The sequence below is a fragment of the Aphis gossypii genome, chromosome 1, assembly GCF_020184175.1.
Source record: "Aphis gossypii isolate Hap1 chromosome 1, ASM2018417v2, whole genome shotgun sequence".
Lineage (NCBI taxonomy): Eukaryota > Metazoa > Arthropoda > Insecta > Hemiptera > Aphididae > Aphis > Aphis gossypii.
The window spans coordinates 41,260,477-41,278,465 of record NC_065530.1 but is presented as its reverse complement, the minus strand read 5'-3'; the positions used below and the strand labels follow the sequence as shown (position 1 = coordinate 41,278,465).

Sequence of the window (17,989 nt, the reverse complement as noted above, 5' to 3'; positions counted from 1 at the left end):
AATATAGTATTTGTTACTTGTTTAGTTCTAGACGTACTAATTGGTTATACTAATTTTGTAATACTTATGGAAGACTAGCTATGATAAAATTGTTATCGATGATAACTTGTCGTGCTACATAGTTAGGTTCATACCATCGGCAGTTCAGTTAATATTTTAATAAAAAAATTATATTTTCTTGTTTATGCATAAAGGGCACCTACAATGCATTACGCCCACAGGCCTCCACATACCTAAATCTACCCCTGATATTTCTTATGTAAGAAAGATAATCGTCTAAATCTCTTTAGAGGCTGTCTTTTTTAGATATTTATTCTGTTGTAAGCTGTCTGGTATCTGATTGATATTATCCAATATTGATAGACATTAATACCTAAAGAATCTAGTAAGTGCATTTGAAAAAACCATTAATAGGTAAGCAAATACTTTATTTGTACATAGTATTGAATGAAATATAATTACAAAAATCAAATTATTCCTTGTTTTAAATATGCAGGTAAAAATAATAGATATCAATAGGCAATGGTTTACAGTGGAACAAATTTAAAAGGTTTATATTTAATATTTCATAAATATAAAAATATATCCTCGACATTAAATTACTAAAACAAGGTTAGGTTATTTAATTATACATTTCAAAAATATTATTACACAATACTTAACCAATTGGCTAATAACTTAGTTATAATAAATGGTTTAATATTTAACATACTTAGTAAAATTGTTAATCTAGATCTTAATTTGTTGTAAAGCAAAAGGGGCACATCTATTGTGAACATCCACCGCTCTCAGAATAAAATAATAAATATAGCCTAACTCAAACATTTCTAGTTCACAAGCCATAGGCAACGTTTTTGCTTCTATATTACCCTTCTTTTTCCACATTGACACGTCTGGACGTGCATCTGTTTCTTGACATACAAACAGTTCATACATCTTGATTTCTGCAGTTGGCAAAGACAAATTCAAATTCCATGATAATGTTACTTTATTTCCGGAAACTTTAATTGACATATTAGGTGTTGGTGGCAAGTTTTTCCATGATGGTTGTGTATTATGTGGCGGTACTAAAGGATACGGTGGTGGATACTTTGAACTTGAAAACTTAGGGCGAATATTAGGGTTTTTAGTAACTTCTTTTTTTGATGAATTACAATTTGACAAATTTGTTGTTTTTGATTTTTCGTCATTAATACCTTTATTTAAACACATTTTTTTTTCATCAGGTTCCTTACTGTAAGAATAGGAAGAAATCATATCATCAACAAACATTGTTTTTGATTTTGGCCCAGGTTTTCGTTTACACCTGATTGTAGATAAGCATTTTACAGTAGTTAAGTTTTTTTGGTCTAATTCAGTATTTAATGGCATTACTTTATTGGTACCATTAAGTTTTACTTTTAAGTTACGTTTAGAATTTTTTTTTTTGGATTTCGGACATGGCTTATATTTTATATTCAACTTTTTGGAACTATTATCCGATTCTGAATTACTCAAATTAGTATTATCAATTTTTGTCATTGTTGTTGGTTTGGTTATTGATGTATCAGTGATAATGATTGACTGATCTTCACTATCTGAAGATATTGTAAATATTTCATGATCCTTTATAGTATTCCCACGGACAGTGTCTCTAAACAAAAGTTAAATAATAATATTACTATTTAATACTCATGATATTGTATGTTAATTCGTGTTTATCTTAAATTATTTGTTTTAGTATGATAGAAGTAATTAACAAATCCAAGCTAATTTTATGTTTATAATTTTAAAAATGGCTTGAACCATACAATTATTTAAAAATATATTATTTTAAATTTGTCTTACATTTGTCTTTCCAATTGATTGTAAACGTTAACATTTTGACCAAATGTTAAATATGTACATCTTTTTGGTTGAGCAAACTTATTTCTTTTTAAATCTTTTTCCAATCGTTTTACAACCTTATGAAAAACTGTTGCCTCAATACTCAACTTTTCAAATTTTTTTTTCCAAACCTCAACATTTACCAACTCTTTTGGGTCAATAATATTTTCGTCAGCAGCCTCATTGTTCAAGATATATTTAGTGATTTCTCTATCTAATATTTCATCAAACTTTGATCGTGGAAGTTGAATTACTTCATTGTCTACTTTAATAGATATTTGAGGGTCTTGGTTTTGGTCATTAATTTCTTCAGCCTTATCATTATTCATTTTGTTTTCATTCATGATTTTATACAGCGTGATTTTTTTATGATGGTTTTTGTTACTACAAATTATAAAAAAATTTTAATTATTCATAAAATAAAAATATAGTAAATGAATAGGTAGTTACTATGCTGTACAACAGTTAATAATATATAATGTTAACATAATATGAAATTTTCATTTATTTTACATTACTGTTATGAAATGTAAACCAATCCATAGAAAAGTATCTAAGAAAACAGTATATATATATAGGATTACTACAAATAAATGTACATTTTTTATAATTTAAAATATATAGGTATACTTGTGTAAAAAATTTAGAGACTTAGCTCTTAGAAATATCTTATAAATAAAATTAATTCACTGTTATACACTAAATTAAAAGAATTGGTGAGCACACATTATCATATACCTAAATATACTTAAATGATATATTAACACATAACAATAGTCATTACTCATTTACATAGGGTCAGAAGTAAGCTGAAATTATTATAATTTAATGAAAAGTGGAATTTGTATTTTAAATGAAAAAAAAATGTATAATATATGTACAAATAAATCTGGGTTAACTTTATGAAAGCTCGTTTTTTGAAAGGGTATGACAAAAACTTCGAGAATACAAATTTAATTTCTTCAAATAAAAAATAATTAAATACTGACCAATAAAATGCTGCGTAGAATAAACAAAACAGATAGGTTCCTATTGTCTACAAGTAATTTCAACCAACACAAAATAATAAATTATCATCGCTGCTGGTTAATTATTATATATAAAATCATGTACTTAAATAACCACAGAAACAATAAATTTCAACGCCGCCGGGTGGTTAGAGTAAGATCTAAAGGTGTATGAAACTATGAACTATTGAATTGAAGTATCAACTATCAACAGTGAACACACATATTGGCTGTTACCTACTTGGATTTTGATTTTTGACCGTTCTGAAACACTATAGGTAATAAGCAGAAATAATAGTATTAATAAATAATAGTAGTTAGTATAGTATCATAAAAATAAATATAAACAATAAACTGAATAAACATTCAAAAAAAAAAAAACAAAAAAATAACATCACATAATGATAAAATGTGTAATTACATTATCAATGGACCACATGGTAGAGCAGTGGTACCACACCAGCGGTCCATAGAGTAACATAGATCCGACGATACTGGATTGACGTTAAGCCGTTAAGGTGAGGATCGACGACTTGGACTAGTGCTACCACTTAAAATGGGTAAAAATATTGTGCACAATGTTTAATACCTTGAATTTATTTATATTACAAAAGAAAAAATCAAAAAAATATTTAAATTTATAATAAATAATAATAGAATAAATGTAGAATAATATTACAATAGGCATGATAATTTTTACAAAAATTATTTAATCTTGACAATAAGTAACTAGGTACACAATAATTAATAAATCATAAAAATTTACAAAATAAAACAATAGTATATTTGCCAAAAAAAGGTATAATATATTAATATTTAAAAATTACAAATGTAATACATTCATGTTATTTTCTATTGACCTCTGAATAAGATTAGTTAATTGTACCATGTCTTCAAAGATAGTTACTCGTTTTGGTTTATACGTGAAAGAAATTGACTTTGTTAGTAAAGTAACATGGTCTGATAAAGGACTCGTGGCATCTGCACTATGTGATTTTATTGATTTAAACAATGTCTGGTTCAACAAAAAATGATGAAGAACTTAAAGAACTAGGGTTTGTACTTTAAGAACATTGCTATATTTTGGTAGTTTTCACTTCTAAGTATTTTCAGTATGTAAACAGATTAGTATTACATTCTCACTTGGATATGTAAGTCCTCCTTAGTTACCACCTCTATTCTTTAAGGTTATTAAAGAATTCAAAAACGAATCTTTGTCAACACTACATAAAGATTTCAAACATATATCACAATGAAAAGTAGATGTTAATTTGTGAACAACAAAGCCTGCAATATAAATAATTATTTCATTTGAAAAATTACTAACGGTAAATTGATTTCGTGTACTTATCAAATAATCATGATCATTAATAAGTTCATTAACATGATTTATGTTTTCCTCAGATATAATTATATCTGAATTAGGATTTGATGAAGAACTATTAATGGTTTTAATAGGATCAGCACTTGAATAATGCAAAATGTCAATATCTTCCAATGAGATTCAATTACCAGAATTAAAACTTTGAATATCATTTATTGGAATAACTAATTTTTTGTATGCTCACTGAAATTGTTGTGTTATTGTTATGCCCTTCTAATGATCTGACGTTACTCTATGTATAAACCGGTAACGAATATCAAAGAACCAACTACCTATGCACAAAAAATTAACACAATCCATATACTTATACGATATATACCGTACATTGATCCAAAAATGTACAATATACTACCATTAGAAACTAAACACAGCAACTCTTTTAAGATTCAAAAAAAAAAATTACACTTTGACAGTTTGGCTATTATAAGAACCAAATATAGAAAGACTCATAACAAACGTATAGGATTACTTTATTATTTATCATATTAGTAGTATAACTAGTAATTTTTGTTAAGTTTTGTTTTATATAATCATAATATATGTATTATTGTATAAATGTATTATTTAGCTACACAATTTTTTACATGTTATTGTATTATATAATAATATAAGCAATGAGAAGAAAACATATATATTATTTACTTATATTAATATTAAAATTTAATTATATACCAAAACTACATAAGATTAATATAGGTCATATATGTATGACGAGTAAATGAATAAAAATATTTTAGCAAAGAAATAATACGTTTGATTACTTTATTGTTGTATCGTGAAATATTCAATAAGTCAAAAAAAGAAATGACCGAATTGTTGGCCCTATAAAGGGCCTTTTTAATAATTGATAATGTGTGTAAGCTTGTAAGTATTTAACCTCCGAAACTGTACAAGGTACGTCCTTGACGTTTCAGGGCATAGACGACATCCATAGCGGTGACGGTCTTCCTCTCAGCGTGGTTCGGTGTAGTGACTGCATCACGGATCACGTTCTCCAGAAATACTTTTAAAACTCTACGAGTTTCTTCGTAAATCAAACCGGAGATACATTTCACACCTCCACGACGAGCTAACCGACGGATGGCGGGCTTGGTGATTCCCTGAATGTTATCACGCAACACTTTACGATGACGTTTGGCACCTCCTTTTCCAAGACCTTTCCTCTCTTCCGCGTCCAGTCATTATGATTTTATGTAGTTTTCTATTTGTGGTCTGGAAGAGTTGCTGCTTACAACACTGAACGGTGACTGTTGTCCGAAGAACGAACGCCGTTGTATTTAAGCGTTTTTCGGTGCACGCTCGGCCAATCGAAATGCGCTATCGAATTTCTCCCACTCTCCGGTTATCGTTCACGCGCCGACCAATAAGAACCGCATATGCGAATCCGTTTCGTGTAGAAATACTGGTGCTTTTTTTTTTGTGTTTTGAACTAATACTGAACTTCCAATAAATATAATAAAACTACCTAATCAAATCATTCCTATCAGACCTCTCGTTCCAAGTACGAGTAATCGACCAACAATCAACGACAAGACAAATACAAGCAGGAGTACCGCAGGGTTCCTGCCTTTCACCCCTACTCTACATCCACTATGTAAATGATCTTCCACTTCTCGATAGAATACAAACATCCATTTTTGCAGATGACACCATGTTCCATACGGCCCACCAAAACAGAAACTACGCAATATGTCAACTACAAAGACAAATGGACCAGACCACGACCTGGATAGACAAATAGAGACTCAGATTAAACATAGACAAGACCGAAGCCATTATATTCGGAAGAAAACAGGAAAAACATCTTCGACAAATAATAATAAAAAACCAAGAAATCAGGTGGGAAAATAAATGCCTGGAATAGTTTACAGGCTTATAGTAGTCGCCCTACCTAGTAAGTAGTAAGTTCAACGGACTCAACGGAGTCATCATTTGATATTCAAACCAAAATCCAACGACCAACACTGAGCTTTATTCTTAAAATAAAAAAAAAATTGACTCCGATTACTTAATAATATGCTGCGTAGAATAAGCAATACAGATAGGTTACTATTGTCGTCTATTGGTCAATGGTGATTCCAACCAACACATAATAATAAATTATCATCGCTGGTCGCTGATAGTTAATTATAACTTATAAAATCATGTACTAAAAAGAATAAATTTCAACGCCGCCGGGTGGTACCGGGTAGGTAAGGCTAGGAACACGTCATGGGTGTTTTTTTAACACACGGCATTTACACCGCGCTGTAATTTTACAGCGCGTTTTGTTAAAATACATTAAAATGAATATAGCACGAGTGTCGCGCCATAATCTATCGATATTTCGAAAATAGTCGCGTGCACATGACTTCACCGCGCGGTAAGATAAAGCCCGTGTGTTCCCACCCTAACGTCCAAAAATGTATGTAATATTGATAGAAGTATCAACTATCAACAGTGAATACACTTGTAACCTGTTACGTACTTAATACTACGGATTTTGATTTTTAACTGTTCTAAAACACGATAGGCAATATGCAGAAGCAATAGTATTAATAGTAATTAGCACGGTCTTAGAAGATATCTTCTAAGACCGTGGTAATTAGTAATATAAAAATAAATATAAACAACTGATTAAACGTTCAAAAGAAAAAAAAATAAAGAAAACATAACCCTACATTTTGATAAAATGTGTGATTACATTATCAACGGATCACACATATAAGAGCTGCAGTGGTGCCACACTAGCATAGATAATAATTATTATCTATGCACACTAGAGCCCGCGAAGTTAAGAAAAAAAAAGTGGCCCGTTACAAATGTTTAAAAATCCAATTTTTATCTTTTATTTTTGCGATTTTTTTGTCGAAAATTTTTCATTTATAAATTTTACGATTTAATATCGACATCACTCGTACACAAAGAGTGTATAGATCTAACTATACCTTTTTTTTTTCGGTTTAAAATCGACGATGCAGCGAGAACTGTTTTCACAATACTTCCGCGGAAATCAAACTATACCTAATATGTATAATATAAATTATACAACATGTACCTCAATCTGTAATTTTTTTTATAAGTCAAAAAAATATATAAAAACAAGTCCAAAATGTATTTATATATTGTACAGTACACTACTATAGTATTATGTAGTATGTATAAGGTATAACAAAATTATATCATTAGATTAAGATTAAGAATATTTATACTTAAATATTTGGTAGCCCACTTGTTTATCCAAGTGGCCCGCCGAAGAAAAAAAGGTTGGGCATCACTGTGTTAGAGTATTCTCATTTCTCTTAAATTCATGGTCATGACTCATAGAGTAACTCTACGTCATGACCGCAGTCTTTATTTTTATATTAGACTTGGCAAGTCTAATTGTTTAAAACGAACGTGTTTTTAATTCTTATCACCGAAAAATTATATTCAGCAGCAGGCTGTGCTCTTACACATTTTATTAAAGTAAAATTATATGTTATACATGATGGTTGAAATATATGTATTTTACGTTATATTGATGGGTTACATAACAAAATTGATTAACTTAATGGACCACCGACCAAAACGGGCCACTTAATCATGTTTAAGAAACCATCGGTTCAGAATAATTATTCAATTATTGACTATTGATGTATTAAGTGTTTAGTTTTTGCGATTGGTCATGGAGTTTGGCATATATATATGTTGTGAACAGATTATCTTTTAGACCAAATGACCCAAATCCCAATAAGTGTTCCTTCCAATACGAATCTTCGACAAAGATGATAAAGGATTCCTAATCTTTTATATTCTTCTATACAGTACACATATCGAATAAAATTACAAACAATAAATACAAACTAAAAACAATTAATTTAATAACTTGAACTATGTGTATAAAATCCTAGCTTATAAATTCTATTTAAAATACAAATTGTAACGTAAATGTAACGGTAGAATTCACCATGGGAGATCTAGATTTAAGATAGGTATAGTATAAAATATTATGTAAATTAAAAATTATTATCATAGGGATCATTTAATTTTTAATGCATAATCGATGTAAAGGGTTACCAGAGTACCCGGTGTAAGGGTGGCGCCTCAACAATATTTAAATACATACAGGTACATTTTAATACAATAAATATTTAACATTTTATTTTTTCATTTTTGGCCAAGCATGCACCGCATACCTAGATTGTCCTGACCGCACGGCACTGTTAGTGTTGTATACCATTAATAGACCAGGGTTAAGTTAGGTCAAGTTTACAATCTATCATGCTAATATATTTGGAAACTAAAATATTATTTATTACACTAATATTATTTTTTTATACATAGCCATATAGGTATAATTATTCCAACTGGTAACAAATATATAGTTTAATCTTTTATCATTCAACTCGCCACTTTTTGTTTTATTTACAAGAGCAGCAAACAAAAACATAATAATTTTCCATTTGATATATAATAAAATAATACATCTACTATCAACAAATTACAGTAAGTATTATATAGGCAAAGTATTTGTTTATTGCCAAAAAAAGTAATACAAGACGTTCATTAAATAAATTACATTTTACTACTTTTAATGTATCTGCATATTTAATGCATAACATACATGTACAGTATAATTTTTAATTTAATATATCGATATTTACATTGCATGTGATTTGTTTTAATACCAATTGGGATCGTATTCAACACTTTCATATTTGTTATGTTCTGATTTACGCATTTCTACTAAAAATGTACAATATGTTATAATAGTTTTACAACGAAAGTGTAATCTAAATACACAAAACAATAAATAACAATAATTATTAATTTTAATGTTGTACTTAACTTTGGGATTTTGATTTTTGAAATTTGTATAAAACAATAGTTTTATAAATACATCATAGTTACAATAAAATTTATGAGCTAAAATCCGATAAAATAACAAATATAGTTGATTTCATTATAATGTAACAATTTATTTAGAGCAACTATTCTGAATAAATTGTGACTCCTTACTTTGTAGTAATCGTATGCAGTTTTAAATATATGGACAAAACTAAGTTAGCAAAAATAAAATATAATTTAAGACTTACACTAAAAACAAAAAAAGAAAGGAAAAAAGACCGAGTATGAAAAATAAAATAAGTGCAAATACAATACATCAATAATAATATTAAATTATTAAAAATACTTCAAATTAGAAGTTAATAAAAATGATCTTGAGATTTTACGTTAACGTTATGGAGTTCAAAAGTACTTAATGATATAAATACATAATTATTTAAACTAGTTACTCGGTATAATTTTTTTCTATATAAAAAAAAATTTCATTTGTTTTCATATTATATAACATTTAATTTTTAAAATTATACTTTGTTGTTGCATACCTAGATATAGAAATATATATTGCATCAAGATGGGTTATTTTTTATTTTTTCCTTGTTTACCAGATCCTCTGGGTGGTGTAACTGGTCTGCCTGACGATAATCCTCCATACATGTATTTTCGTTTGTCGGCCGGCTGGAAAAAATATTTGGTTTAGAAGATCAATAGGATTATTATGGTAATAGCTAAACACGCAATTATAAACAAAATATAAAAAATTGGTTGTTAAATCATATATTTTTATGCATGTTAAAGTTACTACTTAATACTATACAAAAAATTTCAAAAGAATAATTTAGTTTAGAGTTAACAAGCTAAACAGTTGGTAGAATAATTTAATTTATCATAACTGTGTCAAGATCCCAAGATCGTTTACCTTAAAAATACAAACGCAGCAGCTTTGGTTATTATCACTTAATTTAAAGGTTGACTCTTTTTATAAGTAACCCGAGGGAATTATCATACTTTAAGTTTAACTAATAAGATTATACCTTTATTTAAAAGACTTATACTAATGAATAAAATAATATAAGTTAATTTATTTAGAATTAAAAAAAGACCTATTTTGAATTATTCGCAATTTAAATTAAATACAGGGGGTCCAGCTGAATGTTTTTGAAATGACTGTTATAAGTGCTTGACAGTTACACTGTTTTCAAAATAATTAATACCTACTTATCAATGGATACATGCCATTTTAAATTCCATACATACTATACAATTAGGTGAGGATCCAAGGGGGGGACTAAGGGTTTATTCTATACCCCTTCCCCTTTAGAAGTGTCTTTTTATAATATAAACTAACCGTTCATTTCATATTACTAGATGCTCCCTGTATACAATGGGTTATTAAGACGGCATTTCCCAGAATGCCTAATTACAATGTGTAAAAAGACGGAATAACCCCTTAGGTCCTGGGTCCTATCATTCACCTAGTGTCTACCTAAAAATTGAAGTTCATATAAACTAACCACTAATTGCAGAAAGTGGATATGTCCAAGTTTTAACAAAATTGAGTTATCACTGAAGTTGTATACATCTACCTTAGAATTTAGATACATATATTGGGCAAAAATAGGATTAGTCATTAAAACCATGGTAAAATATCCACATCAGATGTTTTTGTATTACTATCTCCTTCCTATACCTTATTCAGAATAAGAATGTTCACTTGACCTTACAAAACTGATTTTGTTCATGGTTGTTTGTTGCCACAGTGAGCACTATACTTGTAGCCACCGAGCCACCATCATCTGTAAACACGCGACAGTTAACAGTGGTGGTTGACAACCGACAACCAATCACAGTACTGTACACCTGGATCTCACCAGGGGGGTTGAACTGTTCCAGTGACTCAGTATACATGCACGAAAGTGGGCATTCTTATTCTGAATAAGGTATAATTTTATATAGACATTTTTTTGTGTCCCCTATAAAATTTAGTTGTATGGACATGTCTCTTTTCTGTAATTTATATATATATCATACTCTTGAAGATCTATCCGAAAACAAAACGAGAAATTTTTCCTACTTATCTACAAGAATACCTAAACAAAAATGGAAATTTCCCTAGTTATTTATCAAAAATAAACGTGTATTACAAATGGAAAACCACTAGTTTTAAATAAAAACAATACATTTTTTAATTGATTCAAAATTAAATGGGCGACAACCTTTATAAAAACATAATACTTCTCTGTCAGACCATGTATGATATAATTTTTTTATAATAAACTAGAAAGTAATCTTATATAGTATACACAACATTTATTTATACTACAGAATTACAAATTCCTTTTCAAACTGGCCAATTTCCAACATTATGTAAATAATAAATACTGAATTAACAAGCAAATATTTCTTAACACTTCAAGAATCACATAACCAATAAACAAAAATTAACACTAGTCATGCTAGTTTAAATAATAACTTAATTAATACCAGGTTTTAGCCAGATATATGTTAATTAAATATTTAAATTAATAACAAAAGGTAGGAATTGGCATACTCAGATGACTTGGGACTGCTCTTATCTTTCGTGCAGTTAAAAATTAGGTCATAAGAAAATAAATAAGAACAACTATAGGAAAAGGTTTAAAAGATTGCCCATTCAGACTTACTAATTAGATAACGGAAAAGATGCATTAGCATCATAGAATTTAATGCGTCTCCAGTATTTGAATCTATCAGTCTTTAAAACAAATAAAAGAAGTTTAAGTGTTATTTTAAATATAAACTCTCAAATAATTTTCCATTATTTAAAAACAGAAACATTTATGTTTTTTATGAAATTGGAAATAAAAATTGAATAAGATTGTATTAAAAAAATAATATTCATGTACCTATTGACATATGTGACTTCAACTAAAACGAAATTCAAAAACACTATAGTACATAACACAATTTCTTGAATTATGTATTAATCAAATCAATTCCATCCTATTACATCTATATACTTACTTAACCTAATAAATAATTAGTTTTTGTAAAAAAATAATGTTTATAATTAACTCCAATTGTATGAAATCAATTTAATAGCAATTATACCTTTAAAATCTGGAATGAGCACATTAGAGTTTCATCAACAGACATCATTGCTCCAGCATTGTCAAACTCTCCACAATAATTTGGTGCTGAAAATAAAGTGACCAACTGACGCTTAGCAAAGAATTCATAACCATCTTCTACAACCTAAAAATAAAATTATAAAATTAATCAACAGTATTGACATTATTTAAATATTTACAAACCTGGTGAGCCCTACATATGAGATCGAAATCATGTTTATGCAAAAATTTAGTCACAACCTCAGCACCAAATGTGAATGAAACACCTCTGTCATTTTCTCCCCAACCCATTGTGTCCTTTAAAATATATTATTCATTTAAGAATTATTAAAATTTTTATAATATAAATTAATAAAACATTATTACTTTATCAGGATCAGACCAAAGCAAGTCACACAATAGTCCCTGATCAGGAACATCTGTTGGCCTCATAATTCGCCTAATTTGTTCCATTGATTGTAAATCTGGACTAAGACCACCATGACAACAAAAAATCTTTTCGTCAACAATTGCAGCCACAGGCAAACAATTAAAACAGTCCGTAAATATTTTCCAGAGTTTTATATTATACCGCCGTTTACCTATAAATAATATAAATAAATTATTACATTAAAAGGTTAACAAATTTTTAAATACTTACATTCATCATAAAATCCATATATTCTGTTTATACTAGCGCATTCATGATTGCCACGTAAAAGGAAGAAATTTTCGGGGTATTTTATTTTATATGCCAATAACAGACATATCGTCTCCAGAGACTGTTTGCCACGGTCGACATAATCACCCAAAAATAAGTAATTGGACTCCGGAGGAAAACTACCATACTCAAATAAGCGCAGTAGATCATAGTATTGACCGTGAATATCTCCTAGAAAAGAAAAAACATTTCACTTTAAATTAAGAATATTAAAAGCTTTCTACAGTATGTATAAAAGAATGTCTAATTTAAATTGCCGATAATTTATGGTTTGTGTGTTGGCGGAATTGTTTTGGTTAAAAAATATCGTTGGTTAATTCTCCATAATGAAATGCTATGAAAGTTTTTTGAATTTAATTTTTTTTTATGTGACCATAGTGTAACTTAAAATTTAAGAACGCGTAATTAAGACATTTGATTGTTACAATGTAAGTTATACTGAAACAACAGTGCACAATCTTTGATAGATAATATGTCATAATGAGGTGCCTAATGAGTCAATAGTTCATGGACTAATGGCTAAATTTGTGGAAACTAGCTCAATGTAAAATGCTAAAACTCTAACATGTTAACGCAGTCACAAATCACTTTTCAACCAAGTAATGGTTCAAAACAGTGTTATATTTAATAGTAAATCACACATTAGTTACTTAAAAAATAAACAAATAAAACTGTCACATCTCATAGCAAAGTTTGCAATGGTACCTACTTTTAAATAATTAATAACAAGTCAGGCAGTTCACAAAACAAAAATTACAGGGCAATTTAAATCCGACATTCTTAACGAAAAGGAAACACCCTTATATGTACACAAATATAATATAGGTATATATTTATACCATACAAATCTTAAGTTGCAAAGTATTATACTAAATATTTAACTATTTCAGAAAAATATTTTTAGTATCTATAATAGTAAGTTCTTAAATGAGCACAACAAATTTTTAAGATTTTTTTTTTCATTTACAATCTGGGAACTAAAAAAAAGTTGTACGACACATTTTTACAAATTTAAACTTTATCAAAACAAATAATCCAATCAAACAATGGTACAATATTTTATACCTACAAATTAATTTATTAGAAAATATATTTTTTAATATTTATATTATATTCTTCTATATTAGTTTCAGACACAAACCAAAATTGAAAAATCGAGTAATATACTTTGCAAACCATTTTAATAATTTTCCAATATAATGGATTTAGTGATTAATTGTTAATTGATAAGACTCATTCAACATTCATTACCTTAAAGATTTTAAATCTAAAATACTTTTTTGAACTTTTTATGTTTTAAGTTTAATATACAATCTTTACCTAATTTTTTTTTTTTTTTTTTGATACCTCATATTTCTAACAAATTTAAATGTTGTAGTGATGTCATAGAATACCCTCTTTTTCATTCAAGTAGTCAAATTATGTACCTATCCATTTGTAAATATAGTGCTTATTATATTGCTTTATACAAATTGGAAATAATAATAAATATGACACTTGATAGTGAAAAATAAAAATCTTCAAAAGTAATTGAAGTAAAAATAATTTTTTTAAGCTAAGATTCAATATCAAGGTCTCTTGTAGTGAAGGAATATTTATAAAAATAATAGAAAACATACATTAAAGCACTATTATCTAAATAAATTAAAGTTTCAAAAATAATGCTGATCTTCTAATGCCTGAGATTAATAAGCAATTCTATTGATTAAATGTTAACAGATAAATTTTAAAATGTAATATTTTAAATCAACAACTACAATATTGTTTTTTCAAATGTTTAAGAATTTAATTTAATTAAGTTTAATAAATAACAAACAGCATTATACACTTTGTGGTACTTACACTTGAACAAGAAACGACCAAAGTATTTTATTTATTTGATAACATACGAAAACATAATACATACATATAAAGCGACCAAAATATTCAAATAACACACAGTACAATAACCAATGTAGTAATAATTAGTAATGATGTATGGCTAACAACCACGTAAACACAACATCCAAGATAGGTACTCACCACATATTTTCAATGGTGCCTCAAGTTCTAATAGTATGGGTTGCGAAAGAAAGATCTCCCTGGACTTAAGGCAGAGGCCCCGAATTTCACCTTCGGACAGCTGAACGTTCTTGCCTGGTCTCGCACCGCGCACTGTAGAACAGTTACAACAAACGTTACAAATGAATCGTCGTCGGTCTCAGGCACCAACCAAAATAGGTACCCAAATTCGGACGGCGGCGCCGCATTCGCGTAATGGCCCGCCGGTGGCTTACCTTCCAAGAGTCTTGAGATTATGTTGTCGATGTTCAATTTGTCACTGTCTGTCATTGTTTCGGCGTGCGCGGTGTGTGTGTCGTGATTATCGTCGTGCCGGAGTCCGTGGTCGTGGTGATAGTTGTAGCCGCCGCCGTCGCCGCACGATGCTAGATGTGATGATCGAGTGTGATGTTAAGCCGGCGTGCGAGGTGCAGATACGTGCAAATGACAGAGACACTGCTAAATGATGGTACGAGGTTTCGTTTTGCAGGAAGCCGGATAAAAATAATAAAATAAAATATTTTGTTTACGTTATCGCGACCGACGAAAAGGGAACGCCGTCGTACTCGTCCCGAGTATGTAAAGTGAAATGACTGAAATGGCGTAGTTTGGACGTTACGTCATCAACCATTTTTTCTCCTCTCACTACCCCCACCGCACCCGGGAATGTTTATTCTTCCACGACGGATACCGAATACCGACCGTTTTTCAAAATCATACAAAATTATTATGGTGGGGTTGTCGTCTGCACTTCTGCAGCGACAACGGCGTCTTGTGTTGTTGCATGATTCTATTTCTTTTAATTTTTTAACGAATTTTTTGATTTTCTATTCCAAAGAAAATAATAAAATTAAACAATAATTGTTGTATTGTAATTTGTAAGTTTTTTAAACTATTAAACTATAACCACAGAATATAACTATTATGGCTATAGTTATTGACATTATTGTAAACCTGTAACTATCATTTATGGGTAATTGATAAATATTTAAATTTTAAACTATGAATGCTTGCTTGATGACCATAGAAATTAGAAATGCTTTGATAAGGCAACAAGTAACCATCTGTGTAGTGTGTTACTACTCCGGAAGTCTACAATATTATAGGTTTACGTTTAATTACCAATGACCGCGAAAAATTGGTTCTTAGTTTTTTTAGCACATCGCCGATTAATACGGTTTAGTACAAAATAATAAATATATACATTGAGATACAACGCACGAATCTAATCAGTTGATAGTTATAGTTTCGCACGCGTATTATAGGTACGTCATAATTAGGCACCGAGGTCGCGACAAGACCGTATCGTGGATTATTTGCTATGAAATTGAGAGACTTGTATGATTGTAGTGGGTATTGTGTAAACGTTCTACTGATCAGGACGGAGAATCACGAAATTAATGAATTACCGAAAACCATAGAGCTTAAATTTATTGGATGATGCGTAACTTATGTCTACTTAAAATGATTTCAGACAGTCCGTGTTTATACTTGCTGCTCAATGATTATTGATAGCAATAAAAAATTAATACATTTTCCTAAGTTCGACAATCTGGTGGTTCAACCCTATTCCTATTTTAATAAAATTATTATAAATAGTTTAATTATAGAAGTTAATTTATACATTACATAGGGCGAAACACTACAATAAATAATTGCTTGGCAATAAAATATAAATTCTGATGACGTATAGGATATTTTTATAAGACAGACAGCACTTATAAATAATATTAAACTGTAATACGACTATATTATGTCTAAATTATAATAATATTATTTATTTACCGTAAACTGTATTAATTATTATTCATATTATTGTTATCACAAATAGTGTCAAGCAATCGTAATGATGCGAGCGGCGGGTAGGCACGGTGAGTGGTAACAACTAAGGAGGTATGGCAATTGCAATTAGTAATAAATTATTTACATTGCCTAAGCGGTTATTGTTTTTGTCGAGAATAAATTTATGGTACGAAAACTTTTTTTTTCTAAGTAATATCGTACTTACGAGTTGTTTTAGTTTTTAAGCTTTTAGAACAAAATTATTATTATTATTATTATTTGAATTATTATTCAACAAGCCTTCCAAATTTGGATAGGTAGTTAAACTTGAACACCATAGTTTTTTCAGTGTTCCAGTGAAAATATACAGTTTTTTTTTCTGTTCCACAGTATTAAAGTTTATTATTGTTACTTATACAGTTATACCTAATTAGGAATAGATCGAAATTACATTTTTACGAACTCAAACTTAAATTAAATTGAAAATCTATTGTCATATTCTATGATTTCGAACTCGAATACACAAAAATTAAATTTTTTAAATTATGAATTATTAGAATTTTTAAAGAACGAGATGTTTAAAATCTAAAACTCATTGTGTAGCAAAATAAATCTAAAATTCTTATTCTACCTATTACCCCAACTTTCAGTCATTTAAATCTGAAACAAAAATAAGTATAATTTTTTTTATTTAAATTATATTTGTAAGACAATAATAAAAATTTAATGTTACTGTAATTGTTCTGTGATGTAGCTATTTAGTAATTAGTATTATAATATCTCTTATGTACTTATATCATAATACACTTGTACCTGTGTTATGTTATACTTATAATATGAAGAACACGAAATACGTTGTGGAATAATTAATCTTAATTTACCGATAAGCTCCTAAATCTTCATCTATACTCAGTACTCACCCATTTAAGCAGTGAAGCAATCACTTTACATTATATATGAGTTTGACGCCATTGAAGGTGTTCTAGGATTCAAACATAATATTATCTGGTGATTAGATGTCTTTGTCACTGTTTTAATCTTGTAATTTAAATATACCTATTCAAAATTAATTAGATATGTAAGCATTACAATCTGCTAATAGTATCATACCCATTCCATTGTAAAATAATTATTTCTGAACATTGAATTATAATATTATCAATTATAATATTATGATGTATTGAAGAACAAATAATATTATTAATAATGTAACCTTGACTCAAGAGTATATTATTTGATTGAATTTAACTACACACTTCCTTGTTTATTTAAGAACATTTAAATTATAAACAAA

The 17,989-nt window shown here is 28.8% G+C and overlaps 3 protein-coding genes across 6 annotated transcripts; all 3 read right to left on the bottom strand.

Moving 5' to 3' along the window:
• Positions 1 to 407: 407 nt before the first annotated feature.
• On the bottom strand, positions 408 to 3,268 carry LOC114126017 (activating transcription factor 7-interacting protein 2-like). Of its 3 annotated transcripts, none has more exons than XM_050206531.1 (3): positions 3,115 to 3,268; positions 1,828 to 2,250; positions 408 to 1,633 (listed from the first exon to the last, which is right to left on the bottom strand). In XM_050206531.1, exons 2-3 carry the CDS (start codon positions 2,208 to 2,210, stop codon positions 730 to 732), a joined length of 1,287 nt encoding a protein of 428 aa, XP_050062488.1. In that variant the 5' UTR covers positions 2,211 to 2,250; positions 3,115 to 3,268; the 3' UTR covers positions 408 to 729. The 3 variants fall into 3 exon arrangements, with proteins under 3 accessions (XP_050062488.1, XP_050062497.1, XP_050062492.1); XM_050206540.1 differs by having other exon boundaries at positions 3,111 to 3,266; XM_050206535.1 differs by lacking the exon at positions 3,115 to 3,268 and adding an exon at positions 2,856 to 3,104.
• Positions 3,269 to 5,024: 1,756 nt separating this feature from the next.
• On the bottom strand, positions 5,025 to 5,435 carry LOC126552099 (uncharacterized; the record flags this gene model as incomplete). Its single annotated transcript, XM_050206588.1, has 1 exon — positions 5,025 to 5,435. A coding segment is annotated over one exon (306 nt), but the record flags the coding sequence as incomplete, so codon positions are not given.
• Positions 5,436 to 8,729: 3,294 nt separating this feature from the next.
• Positions 8,730 to 15,522, bottom strand: LOC114126008 (serine/threonine-protein phosphatase alpha-2 isoform). Of its 2 annotated transcripts, XM_050200662.1 has the most exons (8): positions 15,150 to 15,522; positions 14,896 to 15,027; positions 12,814 to 13,044; positions 12,540 to 12,754; positions 12,357 to 12,470; positions 12,154 to 12,297; positions 11,727 to 11,797; positions 8,730 to 9,741 (listed from the first exon to the last, which is right to left on the bottom strand). In XM_050200662.1, the coding sequence occupies exons 1-8, from the start codon at positions 15,202 to 15,204 to the stop codon at positions 9,633 to 9,635; spliced, it is 1,071 nt and encodes a 356-aa protein (XP_050056619.1). In that variant the 5' UTR covers positions 15,205 to 15,522; the 3' UTR covers positions 8,730 to 9,632. The 2 variants fall into 2 exon arrangements, with proteins under 2 accessions (XP_050056619.1, XP_027845665.1); XM_027989864.2 differs by lacking the exon at positions 11,727 to 11,797 and having other exon boundaries at positions 15,150 to 15,517.
• Between the last annotated feature and the right edge of the window lie 2,467 nt (positions 15,523 to 17,989).

Excerpts from the sequence above, each read along its gene's own strand:
- LOC114126008 (XM_050200662.1), bottom strand. The coding sequence starts at position 15,204 with ATGACAGACAGTGACAAATTGAACATCGACAACATAATCTCAAGACTC. Across the intron at positions 12,755-12,813 it reads ATATGGATTTTATGATGAAT|GTAAACGGCGGTATAATATA; the intron begins GTAAGTATTTAA and ends TATTATTTATAG. Across the intron at positions 12,298-12,356 it reads TCATATGTAGGGCTCACCAG|GTTGTAGAAGATGGTTATGA; the intron begins GTTTGTAAATAT and ends TTTTATTTTTAG.
- LOC114126017 (XM_050206531.1), bottom strand. The coding sequence starts at position 2,210 with ATGAATGAAAACAAAATGAATAATGATAAGGCTGAAGAAATTAATGAC. Across the intron at positions 1,634-1,827 it reads AATCAATTGGAAAGACAAAT|AGACACTGTCCGTGGGAATA; the intron begins GTAAGACAAATT and ends ACTTTTGTTTAG.